We start from the raw sequence: 16995 nt of genomic DNA on the forward strand, positions 1-16995 counted from the left end.
GTCACCAGAAGTTAAAAAACAACAAACACAATGCTTTGGAACCATGCAAATGATAGCGTGCAAATTTGCTAGCTGAAAATGGCCCAGAAGTTCATATGTGCAAGAATAGCATCCTGCATGCAATTATGTGTTTCTTAGCTGAGCTGTTCCCTACATTTTAAAATGAACATTAGAGATACCTTTGCCAAGTTAAGCTGTTATCTGTTTTATCCAAGCTGCTTCCTGCACAGTAGAGTTAGCCCTGCAGAAGACAGTTACTGCTGTTACTGACTAGCCTTCCTGTTCTCTGTGCCCCTTTCTTATCATTTCAGCACATATCTCTCCATTTCTGGGGTTTTTCTGAGTCCTTCAGAAGGACTTCTTAACAACCTGACTTGTTTAGAATGACTTCTCTGAGAGCCTGTAAGGCTCTAGGCTTTTATTTCCTGTGTTGCCCAAGTCCCTACTCTTAGTTCTCTGGTTAAAGCAATGATTCTTAGAAACAGAACAACGAGCCCTCCAGAAGCCACAAGAAGAGGTGTTTACTTTGACATGAAACGTGCTCAAACTTTCTCAGGATTCAAGTGGTGAGGCTAAGTTGCTCTTGAATGGGGCAAGTGGAGGCTGGGGTTAAGTCAGACTAGACACAGTCTTTCACATGTGTTATTATGTGGTATCAACAACAGATACTGTCTAATTTATAGGCCTCTGATTTGTGGTAATTTAAATATATATATTTACATAGTATGTGTATATATTAAACGATATAATGTATATCACTTATCTACTTTACAGAAAAGACTCAACCTTAGAAGTCAAGGGCTCTTACTGGTATAGGCTGTGATCGCTGGGAAGAAATGATGATAATTAGTATCCAGTAGGAAGGAGGACTTTGTTTTGACTGGGACTAGCTGCATACATTTGTTTGCAGCCTTTCTGCTCTATGGTTCAGCACTGACCTTATTCATCTTCATTGTGCCCAAACCCAAATCTTATTAGCCATCATCCCATCCCAACCCAAAACCCAGAAATATGTGCTAAAAATTGAACTTTATAAATGGAAAACAATAACCGGTCTTCTATTTGTGTTACATGTCTTGATTCAAAATGGGTCAAAAGTATGACTATGAAGCCATAAAGAAAATTCATAAAATAATAAAATGGTGAGGAATTATTTTAACAGGCAAACACTTATATATACACACATCCTCCCCTCAGACACACTCACACCCACACATATACACATTGTGATTATTTCTTCTTTTTGCTTCTTGACATTGCTTCCCACTGAGACAATCCTCAACTTCAACCACAATACAGAGAGGCTTCCAGTATGTGTCATTAGGCAAAATTCGTTCCAGTAATAGTCTGCAAGTCACCACTCCAGCTCTGGAACTTCCTGGATTTCTGGAACACTTTCCCTTCTCTTTGGGAATGCCCGAAAAATCTCAGCAGAAGAGTCAAGATGGCCTCATCTTATGCTTTTCTTAGACCGCTGAGACTTCCTTCCCTCAACCTCTGTGCTTCTGAATCTACTGCTCCTTGTGAAGGAGTTGAATGGTCTTGAGATCACCTAGGAGAGTTTTAAACAAATACCAACTACCTCCTGCGCCCCCTTCCCCACCATGAGTACTCAAACCCAAGGCTGATTGATGGGTTGGGGGGAGACCAGGCCATCAGCACTTAAAAATATCTTCCAGATGACTGCATCTGGGGGTGAAGCTGGGTATAAGAACAACTGTTTCAACTATGTAGATGGGCAGAGGCCCTGTCCTGTCTAATTACTGGGCAACTTAGATTGCTTTCAAAATAGTAAGAAAAGTTCTGTCCTGTTGGGTTTCAGCTAGGTAATGAGAGTAGGCAATTAAATACTAAACATATTTTCTTCATGAAGAAATTTGATATTCATTTTGACAGAGGTGACATTTGCAAAGACTGTCACAAGAAAGCTAATTTTCCTGAATGTCCTTGACAAGACCATAAAAAAAGAAATCCATATTTTATTTTACCCAATGTCATGCTGCAATGATTTGTCATCCCATTTTCAAGTCAGAGTATCCATTACCCAGCTAAACTTTTAGCAAATCAAATCTCAGTTCCATGATTGAAAAAGTATTTTACACAGTTGAAAACAAAAAAAGGTCAGCAGAAATTAGCATCTGATGTTTTTCCACTCTTTTGCACTAGAATGGCTAATTTGTGGCACAGTTGACTGCATCTCCCCAGTACAAATTAAGGAAAAAAAAAATATTAAAAACCATCCTTCTTAGTCTAAGAATTAAGTCCAATCTTATATTTTTCAAATTGAAGAAGAAAATAGGATGTGTGTGTGTGTGTGTGTGTGTTAGTTTTAAATCTCAAACTAATGATTTCTACCAGCACATGTAAGTGAAACTTAAAAATTTTTAATGGTCAAAAATAAGTTGCTAACTGGGTACTCTTCTTAAACACACCTCTTCCCCATTTGTTTTGCTGTTCACTGCACGCTCTAGCTGGACAACGGAGTGCTAGATAGTCAATCTTCTACATCCCCTCAAGGAGGAGAGACTGGCTGTCTTTTGACAGTAGCACTCTGGCAGCGTAGAACACTGCTGCTCAGATAGCAGGAAGGTACTTGATGCACAGTTGTGAAGAGGGATTTTGAAGTACACTATGCCACCATAAAAATTCCTCATTAGATATGACAAAAGACCGCAATGTTTTCACCAGACTGAGATGGGAGAAAGCGTCACTCTCTTTCTGTGCCCCCTGGTTTTCTTTCTCAATCCGATTTCCCTGAGTTTTAAGATGTAGTAACAAATAGAGTGGAGGAGATAGCACTTGAAATTGCAGATTTTTCCATGTGTGTCTGGGAGGAGCATGACTTAAAATGGTTAAGTCAGTTAGGATCTGTGTTGTTCCCATAGAGAACAAGACAAAGTGTGATGCATTTGGGCAAGAACAGGATATAGGACATATGCGAACATTAGATGATGGTATTGCTAATATTATCTTAAGGATTTGGTTAAACACTAAGATGCATGTAGGTCATAGCAGAATCCTCTTGTATACGTAGCCATCACTTTATGGGAAGCCTCAATGTGAACACTGTTTTATTGTCACTGTAAAGCCAGAAGAATGCATTATTAATCCTTTTATTCATAGGAAAATTGATTCATGTGAATGTGAAAAATTGTGTGTACAGGTGTGTGCACGTTGGTTAATGCTTATGTGTATTTAGAGGTCAACACAGGAGGTGTTTCAGTTGCTCTCTGCTGTATTTTTTGAGGTAGAATCCCTCACAAAACCCAGAGTTCATCTATTTAGCTGGACTGGCTGGCCAGTGATATCCAGGGATCCTGTCGCCACCTCCCCAGTGCTGAGATCAGAGGCTTGTTACCATGTCTGGCTTTCACAGGATGCTGGGGGTTGGTCTCAGAGCCTCATGCTTGCACAGAAAACACTTTGTCATCTGAGGCATCTCACCAGCCTCCAAAACGGAGTCACTAAGTCTTAAACTAAGTCAAGAACCTGCCCAAATCTATGAAGCCAATAAATCAAAAGATTACAATTGTTAAAAATTGATATTTAAGTTCCTTCCCACAATTCTAAAACATCTACCATAGAACTCTACGAATATTCAGCTATGTGAATTAACTGAATTCAATTTTACATCCTAAGTCTATTTTTCCATCTGAGAGTGTGTAAAATATAACAAATCTGTCCAGATTGTAAAATCAGTTCTTTTTAAAAGTTAGGGTCTCACTGTAACTCAAGCTAGCCTGAAATTCATCACACAACTCATGAAAAGTCAACTTTGTATTGTTCATGAAGATTCTCCATTTCTTAACCCCTGTCCTGCCCTGCCCCTTTCCTCCATTTCAGTCACCTTCTTCAGTATTGGGGCATTTCCACTGAAGAAATAAGGACCCAACAGAAAGGTCAGTCTTCTTTCTAGACCTTTGAGGACTTGAGTGATGTGCTTTGCACTGGGGAAGGCTGGGACTTTGTGGTGAAATGGTATGTGTGGTTTGTTCATCTGCGTCACTCTTCTGTGGATTCCCTAGCAGGCATTTGGTAGGGGCACTCAGGCTGACTTTCTGGACTGTAAAAGAAGTTCATCTGCTCCTTCAAGCACTCCTGGCATGCTTTTAGGTTTCAGAAAAATAACAAAAGCCTTTCCTTTAAATGTTACTTTTGTCTTTTAAATTTGAAGTTCTATTCTATTGCAAGATAAACATACATTTAAAACTTGCCCATTCTACTTTTTTTTGTTTTTTGTTTTTTGTTTTTTGTTTTTTTTTTTTTGTTTGTTTGTTTGTTTTTTGAGACAGGGTTTCTCCATGTAGCCCTGGCTGTACTGGAACTCACTTTGTAGACCAGGCTGGCCTTGAACTCAGAAATCTGCCTGCCTCTGCCTCCCGAGTGCTGGGATTAAAGGCATGGCCACCATGCCCAGCTCCCATTCTACTTTCTTAATAAATCATAGAAAATGAATAACTCCTGCTTTGTCCTATGGTCTACAGAGACACTAATTTAAGGTAGCTTTTTAAAGGAAGTAATAACTTCTGAGTGAAAACAATAAAAATTCCATTATCTAACATATATCAAAGCATATTTAATATTTAAATATCATATATATATATATATATATATATATATATATATATATATATATATATATTCTGCTTGCTGAGTTCAACAAAAAAATCACCTGGAACTAAAGTGACTGATAAATTAACAGCTTATAAAATGCACCAGTACATACAGTTGAAGATAACGGGAACTTATGCCTGTGTGTACAAGGCTTCCTAGCGCTTAGTAGGTGTTCACTAAATGACAAATGCTTCCACTCAAGGAACGTGCATTCTGCTGATTTCAATTTAGACACCAGAGGGCGCCCACAGTTCCATGAGATTCAGCAACAGTCTTCAGCTCTAACCCAAATGGCCCTTACATTTAGTTTGTTCTACTAGACCATAAGTACTGGTAAGTCCATTCGTTATATTATACATTCTATGATTAAAACATGCAGTTTTCTCACACATCTAATTAAACATGGTGGTGATCCTTCTAAAAGATAGCAGTGATGTGGGAACTCAATAGCAATTTATATTGACAAATGATGAAGAGAAATGGAAACCATAGCTCTGGCATTTTGAAGGTGGCACAGGACAGGAAAAGCACCAAATGTCCAAGCTCCTGCAAATCGAGAGCCAAGCAAGAATGAAAAGATAAAATTAAATGTCAAAATGATAAAACACTCTCAAATGTTTTCCTTCAATTAAGAAGAGGTCTTTAAATGTGATCTTAGGATGGCTAGCAAAATCTGATATTGGCTAGCAAGCATGATCAATATGTAGGAAAAAAATTATAATCCACAAAAAATTATAAAGCCAGATATTGAAGTCCTCTAACTCTTCACTACTCTATTCTATCCTATGCCATCCCATCCCATCCCTATTCTAATTTTGTTCTCTTCTAATTCTATATTATTCTATTCTAAATGTTTCACATCACAATTACTAGCACCATGATGTAGGTGTGAAACTTCATAGATGTGACTTGATCCTGAATTATTTTAAAGCTTCAGAAATATAGAAAACAAGGTGACTTGTGGAGACCCCATTCTATGATCTGGGTCTCTACAGGTCTTTTAGTCGCAAGTTTCTTCAAAATCCTCTAGAAAACTCATACAACTCCTTGTAAGAGCTATAAGGGAAAATGTACTCCAATAGGTATATTTGGTAAAAATAACTTTCTTGTTTACTACATCTTTTTTTTATACCAGCATAGTTTTAATACCTGTAAACACATGTATTAATTATTTTTTTCAAAGTATTCTTGAAGTAGGCATTATCATGAATATCAACATCAAATATGAAGTGCCTTTAACAAAGGGAGACCGACCACGTGTTAAAGGACATACAACTAACTCCTAATGGGTGCATGGGGCTGGAAAGAAAGGGTCAACACAAGGAACCAACTCTCCAGGTCAACTATTCAAATGTTGGCATCCCTAACAATCCAATTCTGTACTAAATCTACTTTTAAAATAATTTAGTGATAAAATTTAGTGACATTTGTTTCCAACACTAGAAAATAATAAAGGAAAAAATCTACTTTCATAGTTTTCAGGTAGTTTCTTAGATTTAACGATTCATTTGGAAAACTTATGTGAAAATTGAATAATTAAATCTTTTATGTATGAATTTTATGTGTGTGGCTGTATCTGTGCATGTGTGCATGTGTGTGTGTGTCTACAAATGCAAATGCTGTCCCAGGAGCCTCCAGCTGGTTATCCTGTCTCCACCTCCTGTTAGTCAACACAACAAGTGCCTTTACCCACACAAGCAAGATAATTCAAAATTCTAAATAGAAAATTAATCTGAAGAAACATGCTTGCATTTAAAACTAGAGTGACCAATGTTGAAAATGTTATGCTCCTATTTTACAGTTCACAGGTAAAATAGATAGAGAAAAATAAAAACTATAGATGGTCAGGAAGATAGGAAGGTTTAAGGGAAATCAGTGAGGACTTGCCACATTGTCCCTGCCAGTGAAGGCACACACCAGGGTGAGGAGTTAAAGATATCAGGAGGCATTTCTCTGCAGGAAGTTGAGAGGCTAGGTAGACTAAAGCATTGCAGAAACCATGACTGGCACACAGAAGTTATCAGATACAATGTCCAGTAGAAAACATTCATAGGAAAATAGTGCCTGAGCCAAGAGTAAAGTCCTGCTACAAAAGTTTCACAGATGTTGTAAACTGACATGTTTTCTATATATCAGCTGTGATTGGAGCCTAACCTTCAAGGACTGAGACCGCTCTCTAGCCCAAGGTGTAATTTGAAAAGAATATAGCTAATTCACTTCATGGAAGTAGCCACCCTCCCAAATAAAGGTGTTTGAAAATAGGTATGCTGTATTCTTTCTGAACATATTCATTATGAATTACACTGTTTGAAAATTTAAAAAGAATGCTCATAATTTAAAAAGGTAGATATAAACTAAGGACATCAAAAGAAACATGGATATTACTGAGCCCGGTCCTGTCACTTATTAACTCAGCTCAATGTTCTGATTCCCCACAAGGAGCTATTTATTAAACTTTGTGCTTTTTAAGGCAATCGCTTCCAACCTACTGCTAATGCAATCTCATTGGGGGAAAGCTGAGATTGGCAATAAAGCCTGTAAAATCCCACTAACTCCATTCATTTGGTTCATATTGAGTTCTTCCTGTGTGATCATCAAACCAAAGAAAACCAGCTTACTCCTCAGTTCCCCCCATTCCAGAAAGCCTATCAGATGTACCTGACATTTGTCCCTGCCAATGTATATCTAAAATCATTAATGAATCACTTATCCTGCCTCTTTTATCATCTAGACTGAGTTCACTGAGGTTTTCAGTCTCATTTTATTTAACTTTATTTATTAGACACAGCATGCCAAAGGGTTTAAGGAAGAACAAGTAGGAAGGATTATTATCTCTTGCTCTCATTCTAGACTTTACAGTGTCCACCATTTAAGATTAGTCTTTCCAAGGTTATTGATGAACAGATTTTCTCTAACTCAGCGAAACTACCTGAGTTCTTATCTTTGGAATGAATGTCTAGGTTCTTTTTACACTTTCAGTCACTTGCCCTTTTTCTAAACCCTCTTATCCTCTAACTTCCACGATGCCAGGTGCACATGATTTTCTTTCTGCCTTCTTGGCTCTCTCTTTCATGAGTCCCTTCCTATCTTCCCCAGCGGTCCTCAACCACATATAAACCTTGAAATCATCCTTGGACCTCTGGAAACTCCTTCCTTTCTTGGACAGACTTCTAGAGACTTAATTCAATACAGGGCCACTGGAACTGGTATTCTTAAACACTCATAGATGGTTTAAGCTGAAATGGAATTGAGTAACCCTATTCTAGGCCCTTTTCTAATTGTAGAAGGCCTCATTTCTATCCTTGGTCTTCTGATCCTCTCCCTACAGCTTGCAGATTAAGCTCATTCACCCCTATGGCTTTGACTTTGCCCTCTATGGCAATCACTCTTGACTGACTTACTGGAATGGATTTCTCTCTGGTCGTTACAAGTAGACATCTAACTCATAGATGTCTATTTTTCTATAGAAGTAGATTTCATACCAATGAAATACAAGGCTTTCCCAGAATACCTGCTGTTCTACCCCTTTGGTGTACACATCACCATTAACTATTAGAACCTTTAGTGATATCTTTGAGAATTTCTTCTTGACCCTGTTACTTATTCAAAAAGTAATGTTTCTGAGTCTATCCTCTAAACTTCTGCAGAACCTGCTACTCTCCTAGTTAGGAACTTATCTCCAGTAGCAGAATTTGTCTATATTTGTTATACTACTCTTAGTCTTGACCCGCTGACTCTGAGGAACTCATCGTACCGTTACTATGTGTTAAATACACAATCTGAAGACATAACTTCCCTATGATTCACATCATAGGATCTGTTCATAGCCACAATGAGTTCCAGAAATAATCTCTGTAATCTCACATTCACAGCTCTCTGCAGCACAATCCTACACAGTGTTCAGTTCTTCCAATGTACTGTGCTCTCAATGTCCTTAGCTTTCCATGGCTAAGGACATATTTGATCTGTCTGGCATGTTTTTTCTTTCTTTATTCTTTGAGAATTTTGTACATGTATGTGATGAACTATCACCAGATGTAGCTCCATTTCCCCCAACACCTCCTTCTCCTCATTTCATTATTTCCTCCACCTTCTGCCCTTACTTTTCTCTAATAATCCACCAAGTCCAGTTAGCTGCCCATAAGTCAAGGCTATGGAGCCAATCTATTGGAGCACGGGAACCTCACTGTGGTCACACCCTCAATGGTGTATTATTTTTATAATCTCTTTCTCTACCTGAGACTTACTCTGTCCCCACATGGCTCTCAGTTCCTCAATACTTTGTTCTTGTCATTTGATCTTCCATCACAGTTTTGTACAATAATGAACACATGATTGGGAAAACTGCTGTACAAAGGATTTTGTGCATTTAGGTCTGGTCCTTAGACATCCCTCAGCTAATGACTAGATGAATACATAAAGCCTTATGCACAATTGACTACTAATACCTGGCCCCAAATCTTTCACAAAAGAAAAGTGTCTTAGTCATTAGAAATATTAACCAGTGAACATCTGATCTTATATTAAAAAGAAATGTATTAAGAAAGCTTCATCTTTCTAATTAGGGAGAATGGAGAACTTCTCTTCTTTTAAAATACTCATTTTTATTTTTAAAATACACACACACACACACACACACACACACACACACACACACACGAGCTGGCTTCACAGGTAGTTAAGCTGTAAGCTGCTTGGTGTGGATGCTGAAATTGAACTTGAGTCCTCTACCAGGGTGATTCATATCTTTAACGACTAAGTCACTTGCCTAACCCCAGCTTTTGCCATGTTACCTGGGAGTTGATTAATGGCGTCCTCTATCATGATTTTCTGTGTTCAGAGTAGCCTGTATTTGAGGATAACTTTTCAAATTGACCATCTGTATTAACCTTGGCTTCATAAGCTACAATTTTAATTTTAATTGCAAACAAATGAATATTACAAAAAATATATTTGAAGCTTTAACAGTTAAGTGTTTGTATTTTAGTATTATGAACTCTTGCCAATCAGGCAGAAATGATGCAATACTTAGAAACTCGACCCCTTCCCAAATAGAGTATGAAATATAAAAACAGGAGATTTTCCTAAGGCAATGTTTCCAGAAATACATTCAAAACCATTAATGGTGACCTAGTTGCTATGGACCATTGGTCTTTCCAGGAAGAGAAAAAGAAGTCCAGGCAGGAAGCTTAACAGAGTGGCCAGAGCTCTGCATCTGTAAAAGAAGTGAGGGTCCCACTCACTCAGGCACAGATGCAGGAGAGCCCCCACCAAAATGAAATTGTAGGGAGTTAGTGCTGTTCAGTAGAAATGTAAAGTGCACTCAACACTCATTTTTAACTGAAGGGTTGTCATATGACAAAAGCAAAAAGAAATGTTCAATCAATTAAAAAAAGTATGTAGGTTATTAATACTAGTTTAAGATATTTTTTATGAGGTAATCATAGCTTCGTTTTGAACTGTCTTAGATAGAGCTTCTTACTATGGGCATTCCGTGTCTCAAAAGCCACATGTGGCCAGTGACTAATCTATTGAACTATATAACCGGGTAACTTTAAATTCTATTGCCCATAAAGACAGTCATTAAGAGCTGTAGTACCTCTCTTTCTCTTTGTCTACACACACACACACACACAGACTAAGGGAGGAGAAGGAAAGAGGGAGGGGGAAGGGAAGGGAGAGTGAGGGCAAGGAGAGTGAGAAAATGGAGAGAGACAAGAGCAGAGAGCTATTCTATTTTGGTAACTATAAACTATTAAACACTCAGAGTGTCAGGCTGGAGAGATGGCTCAGTGGTTAAGAGCACTGACTGCCTTCCAGAGGTCCTGAGTTTAATTCCCAGCAACCCCTTGGTGACTCACAGCTATCTGTAATGGGATCTGATGCCCTCTTCTCAAGAGTCTGAAGAGAGCGATAGTGTACTCACAGAAAATAAATGTCTTTTTTTTTTTTTTTTTTTACATCTAGAGTGTCTTGATAACCACATACGTTTTGTATCATTGATGTGGTGTTCTGTTCTGCTCTGTTGAATACTGGCATTTCAAGCAGAGATCATGCTTAAATGTACTCATGGAGTTGTCATTTTTATCATCTTGACTCTAAAACTATCAGTGACCAAATAAACTCATTAAACAACTCCTAGTGAAGGTACAGAGTAGCTGACAGAGAAGAGGGTAAACTGCAAATCACCTGGAGCCCCTTAGAGACTATCTCCACAAGTAGGCGTAGACTTACTTGTAGTGCTCCTGAGGGGAGACTACATTTTTGTTCATGGAAGGAAGTAGCAAGAAACCGAAAAACAACAGAGGCAGGCAGGGTGCCAGAGGGAGGCTGAGAACACAGGAAGAAAACACCCTCAGGGTTGCTTAAACAACCCCTTGGTCACCTCAGCCACCAATTCGTTCTGCTGAAAGGGTACTGCCAATATCTCCCCTGAGCATGCTAGATAAATGAGTACTCCTGTCTCCTGCTCAACTCTGATTATGGTTATAGTGAATACAGCATGGTATGCGTTAGCATCAGCCATAGGTTACACTAGGGTGGGAGAGCACAGGAATCTATCGGATCCAGCCCTTTATCTGACCTACTAGAGAGACTTGGAAACAACCGCAGATGACTATTTGGAACTGAAGAGCCAATGGACAGTTTAAATGACTGGGCACTTTACGAACCATGATAAAAAGTGAAGTCCTTCCAGAGGCAAGAGGCTACTTACTGCCAATAGCTCTACCTTAGTATAACCATTTTCATGGACCAATGACTTCATTTTTATTTTGTTTCATTTCAATTTGTTATATTTTTGTTTATATAATTAACATTTTTTACTTAGCTTATGAATTGACCCTAATTACTTATTTTGATAACATTTTATTGTAGACGTCACATATAGTCTTAAAAAGATAAATAAATAACAGCTAATTTTTGAATAGCTGGTACATATTTGATACTGAGCTAAGTATTTGGGGTGCGGGTGGGCAGGGGTTGAGACAGGGTATAACTTAGGTCTGGCTCTCCTGGAACTTGCTATATGGACCAGACTGATCTGGAACTGAACTCACAGAGTTCTACCTGCCTCTGCCTCCGGAGTGCTGGGGTTAAAAATATGTGCCACCACTCCTGGATAGTCTAAGAATGTTTGAACTTTAGAATATAATCAACCACATTATAGATAAGACAATCTATCATTATAATTAATTATATAAATAATATCACTCAGAACATACAGAAGACTTTGTGTATATATAGGTAACTTTCTCCCTCATTTCTTTCTTCACAAACATACATACACAAAATATGTTTTTAAGTAGTGATGCCTAGTCTACAAACCTTGCAATCTTAATATGTTTCTGCTAATCAACTGGTGATTTTTAGCTTTCTTTCTGGACATTAAGAGTCAGCATTATACCTTCTAGATTCAAATTACTTTTGAATTTGTTCTTAATAAAGGAACCATTTTCTCTGTAGAAACTGAGAATGTATTGTTCAGAGTCTTCACTGAGAAGTAAGTTCAGGCACGTTCCTCACAAAACTCTTCTGAGTGTTCCCATAGCCAAGGCTGTAGTCATTCAATTGACTGGGACCTCAGACTCATTTGTGATCTCTTTCATTTCAGTATTTTTGTTGTTGACTCAAATCTTGAAGTTAAAAAAAAAATGTCACTTTGGCTTACCATGGATGACGATAAAACTTGTACTTCCCCCTTATTCAGCCATCCCAGAACTTCGTATCTCTTAAGTATCCACTGTACTCAAATGTCTCTGTAGTGAATTCTGTACTCCACACCCCCAGTGAACTTAGGTTTTCATTTAAATTGACAGTTGCTGACATCTAAAAGTTTGTATAATTATGTCAGGACATGATCCCCTTCCAGTTAAATACAAACATCCAGAAATAGATGGCGTACCCTCCAGGCAGGATGTAGCCACCAGAGTTTGTAATATCACAGAGAGAATGCCAGGACCACAGAAGAAACTGCTCTTTCCTGAGACCCTTTGAGAAATTGCCGTCAGATCAAGGCTTCAACTCATTGCACAACTCTCTCAGGTAATGAAAATACCTTTTTTAAAAAAGTAACCATTCAGAATGCACAACTCTGTGAATCTTCTATGAGCCCAGGTCTGCCCCTTGGAAGAGGGAATGCCTAATGATGCTCAGAGGCCCATCCTTCTTTTATAAAGAATCAAGTTTCATAGTAGGGTTTTTTTTCTAAGTAAAATTTGTTTTGTTGCTCTCTCCCCTTCCCCTTTGTCCTCCCCTCCCCCCTCCACCTTCTCCTCTCCTTGTGTTTTCCTACTCCCAGAATCCTTCGTACTTTAGTGTCAGCTGTAGCCTAATCCAGTGTACACATAACTCCTTCATTCTTATGGGTGCTGGGGTAAAAGTGCAAAGAAAAGAAACAGAAAAATAAAACCAAGCAAACAAACCACAAAGACGAATATAAAAGGTTTATGACAAAGTAAGTTATCCTCAAATAGACCATCCACTTACAGATAAATATAAAAAGTAGCAATTCTGACCCATAGCTCATCATCATCGATAATGTATCATAACTCCAGACAGTACACCAAAACCCTTCATTTAGTTTTATCTTTACTGCAGATGTATACCTGAAGTGATAACCCGAAGTCTAGGTAAGTCCTTTTGAAGAAGGAACCTACAGCTCTCTGTGTGGGAGCCCTGAGGAAGCAGAAACAGTACAACCATACACTAGAGCTGCTGTGAGGGGAAAACATTGAGCAATATACACAGCCATGCTTAACAGTACTGAGAGCAAGATAGATCTAAATTAATATTAGTTCCCCTTTCTTTCCCCATGTGTCTGTGTGCAGCAACTTTGCTTTTGACTTTGAAACATGAAACTTGTCTCCTCTGCCATCAGCGCACATTTCTCAAGTTGCTGAAAACCTAAATAAAGACAGAAACGAGGGCTGAAAGACAGACCTGCTTTACAGGAGAATTTGAGGGGAGGAAAATTAGTAATTATATGTCAGATCTCCTATATTTATGATTTTAACAAAAGGCATGCTGTTTTTTTCTTCCCATTCTTTTATGGTATGTAGTGTCTTTTTTAAAGGAAGGAGAAGAAAAATCCCTGGGCTAAATGGCGGGATATAGGCTCAATCAAAGTTTCTATTCCTGATGTGCAGCTCACTCTACAACAAAGTTGAGAAGTTGGAGGCAGAAGTACAATCCTTAAAATCCCTCTCTGGCTGGGTCCTCGGCCAGAGAAGAGTTTTAAGGCTTTGAAACAGATTTTACACATGGAAGAGTTCTAGGACTGGTAGAAGGTAGCTTGCTAGAAGCCACGCTATGAGACTTCCCCTGAAAGAGGTTTGGAAGATACTGAGATCACATACAGTTGCAAGCAAAGGAGAGGAGAATACTCCCAGAAGCAAGCTGGCATGGGGTTAAAATTGAAAAGCTTGCACTTTAAACCAGAAGAGACTGGCATCATAGTGTCTTCCTGGACTTGCCCAGCAGTGGGCCCACGAAGGAGAGAAAGTTCATTATATCTTGGTTTAGGGACCCAACTCACCCAGCTGGAGCTGTTCGCAGGTCTGGTTTGGATTCTTTCTGATCCCGCATCTGTAAATCGCCCCAGGATTGACCACTGAGGCATTAGAGAGCCAGCTGGCAGTGGGAGCCCCCACGATGAGCCTAAAGCAAGAACCATGCAAGTTCGCTCAGACGTGAACCAGTCTGCCCACCCACTCTGCCCCGTGTTGGCTTGTGACAGCTGTGCAGTGGTCAGCAAGGGAAGTGGTGCCCACCTCCTCTTCCCATGACTGGAGACCCAGGACTCAGGAGCCAGGTACCAGGAGCACCCTGGGGGCTGCCATCCCAAGATAAGTTAGTTCCAAGTCTCTCCAGTGAGGCAGCTGGCTGAAGCCAGGTCTTTCTCTGACCTCCCAGGAGGACGGAAAGTTTGATTCAGACAAGGAATCCCAGAGGCGGAGGCGCTGTGACATGCCTCTTGGGGAGGGCGCACTCACCAGCGCTTAGACCCGTGGCTGTGCAGCACCACCGAGTAGCCAAACAACGTGCCGGAGGGGCCCTGGTACAGCAGTGCATTCTCCGGGTCCAGGTTGTAGGAGTGCCCGGTTGGCACCCCGAAGTACAACAACAGCATCACCGCTTCCCGGAGGGCGATCCCTCGGGACCTCGGTCTGCACCTCTCTTCCGCAGCCATGCGCTCTTGGTGGAGAACATTCAACACAAAACGGCCACTGACCAGAGTTGCACAGGATGCGACGGTTGGCCAAAGAGAAGAGCGCCCCAAGAGATGAAGTGCAGCAGCGTGTCCGGTGCTGGCAGGCGACAGGGGCGGAGAGAGGGACGCCAGAAGAGGAGGGGAATTGGTGGTCACAGGCGGAGCGATCGTAGTGGCCAGGGATGCTTCAGGCTCTGGCCCACGCCCCGTTTCTGTGGCCCCGGGGCCAGGGGCCGGGTGCTCCCAGGATCTGGGTGGGGTCTTGGGTGTGGTGTAGTGGCTCACAGCCTGGCCTCCCTCTCCCCAACCCGATCCCCATCCCTGCCCCGCAGCAGCTGTAGGGGGCGCTAGGGGACCTAGGTTGCATGGACTCACACCCTGGCAGACATCACACACAGTGGCTTCTGGGGCCCAGCAAAAATAACCCTTGGGGGAACACAAAACAGATCAGGGGATTCCCTTTTGAAAGATGGCTAAGGCTTGATGCCTTGGGGGACTTCACCAAGTGACTGGCCTCCAGGGCCAGTCCCAGTGGCCAATAATTTGGGAACTAAGACTGTGGAGAACCTTCCAGAACTTCCTCTGCCACTTATGTGCTGTGTAGCATACAGAAATTACACAGTTTGCAAGAAGCCAAAGCTGCTGCGCCCCTCCCGCCCCAGCCCTATTGGAGCATTTGGTGACAAAAGTATATGGCTAGTCTCTTCAAAACTCCCAGGTCTGCAGCCTTTTATGCAGGCTTCCTTCCTCTCTATACACTTCCTCTTAAATAGAGTCTGTATGCATGAGCAAGCCAGGCAATAGCCTAACACCGAAACCCAGGCTAGCTAAGGAAATTCTGTGACTTGCCTCACTTAGCAGACTCCGCCCCTTGCTCACTTCTTCATAACTAGTCCCCATGTACACAGACACTCTCAGTTACCCCAGGACATACCTACCACCAGATGTGTAGACACAGCCTAAGACAAGGTCATAACGGGCTTCTAAAAAGCCACCAGAGATCAGAGTCACAGCACACCTAAGCTAGGTGATGGGCCTCTGCTGAACATACTCCTCGTGTGCTGCTTTTCTTTTCTTTTTTTTTTTAATTTTATTTTATTTTTAATTTATGTTTTACACTCCATATTCCATTCCCCGTGCCCCCATCCACTCTCCATCTGCTCCTGCTTTTCACGCTGGAGCAGGCGGCAAGTGCTGGTGAGTGTTAGCAGGTGAGATGCTGGCCCTCTTACCTTTGTTGCAAAAAAAGACAAATGACAAGAAAGAAAGAAAGAAAGAAAGAAAGAAAGAAAGAAAGAAAGAAAGAAAGAAAGAAAGAAAGAAAGAAAGAAAGGAAAGAAGGAAGGAAGGAAGGAAGAAAGAAAGAAAGAAAGAAAGAAAGAAAGAAAGAAAGAAAAAAGAAAGAAAGAAAGAAAGAAAAAGAAAAGAAAGAAAGTCCGTGTCTGCCAGTTACATCAACAGAATCACATGACCGCAGCTGTCACTGTTCACTGAGTCAGATCATCTCATGCAGTGGGCAGCCCCGGGTCCTCGAAACACCACCACAAATCTGCAGGACGCCCGGAGGAGCACCCAGCAACATTTTTGGCCTGATGGTAGAAAAGAAAAGTTCCCTACTCCATAAAGTTTAATTGTTTGGGAACACTTGAAGAGAGCTGGAAGGCAAGGATCGTTGAGTTGGGCTCTACACACTCTGAGAAGAGGCACGAGGGAGGAGCTGATCAGCCTGGTTGAGGGACTGAAAAAAAAAATAGCACGTGCCTCCTGAGCCCCACAGGCAGGGAAGGGATGGTTAAACTCTGGTCTGCACTGATAGCTGTACAGTGGCTAATGGGCAGGTCCTCACTTCTATCATTCAGATTACAATTTGCTACTTTTCCAGAAGTATTATTCAACAAGCCAAGGCAACCCTTCTTCCTTCCCTTAGGACTTGAAAACAGCCCTGCTGCTAAAAATCCCCTCCCATTGGTGAGATATAAACAATGTCTACCCCTTGTGCTAATGTCCCATTGGCAAACCCAGGCATGGTTCTGAAATTCCTTTCCTCTGGGGAACTGTCTTAGTTAGGGTTCCTATTGCTGTGACAAAGCACAATGATCAAAAGCAACCTGGGGGAGGAAAGGATTTATTTGCCTCAGATATCCTGAATCATAGTTCATAAGGGGAAACCA

At 40.7% G+C, this 16995-nt stretch overlaps 1 protein-coding gene across 1 annotated transcript in view; it reads right to left on the reverse strand.

Annotated features, from left to right (window-relative positions):
* Positions 1-15054, reverse strand: part of Itga4 (integrin subunit alpha 4) — a 72204-nt gene extending 57150 nt beyond the window's left edge. Inside the window, exons 1-2 of the mRNA XM_021155222.3 lie at positions 14607-15054; positions 14150-14271 (exon numbers count right to left, since the gene is read on the reverse strand). Coding sequence (XP_021010881.1) covers positions 14150-14271; positions 14607-14803 — 319 coding nt within the window. The 5' untranslated portion in view covers positions 14804-15054. The remainder of the gene's footprint in view (positions 1-14149; positions 14272-14606) is intronic.
* Between the last annotated feature and the right edge of the window lie 1941 nt (positions 15055-16995).

Source organism: Mus caroli, unplaced genomic scaffold (assembly GCF_978045245.1).
Source record: "Mus caroli unplaced genomic scaffold, Mus_caroli_1 scaffold_2, whole genome shotgun sequence".
NCBI lineage: Eukaryota > Metazoa > Chordata > Mammalia > Rodentia > Muridae > Mus > Mus caroli.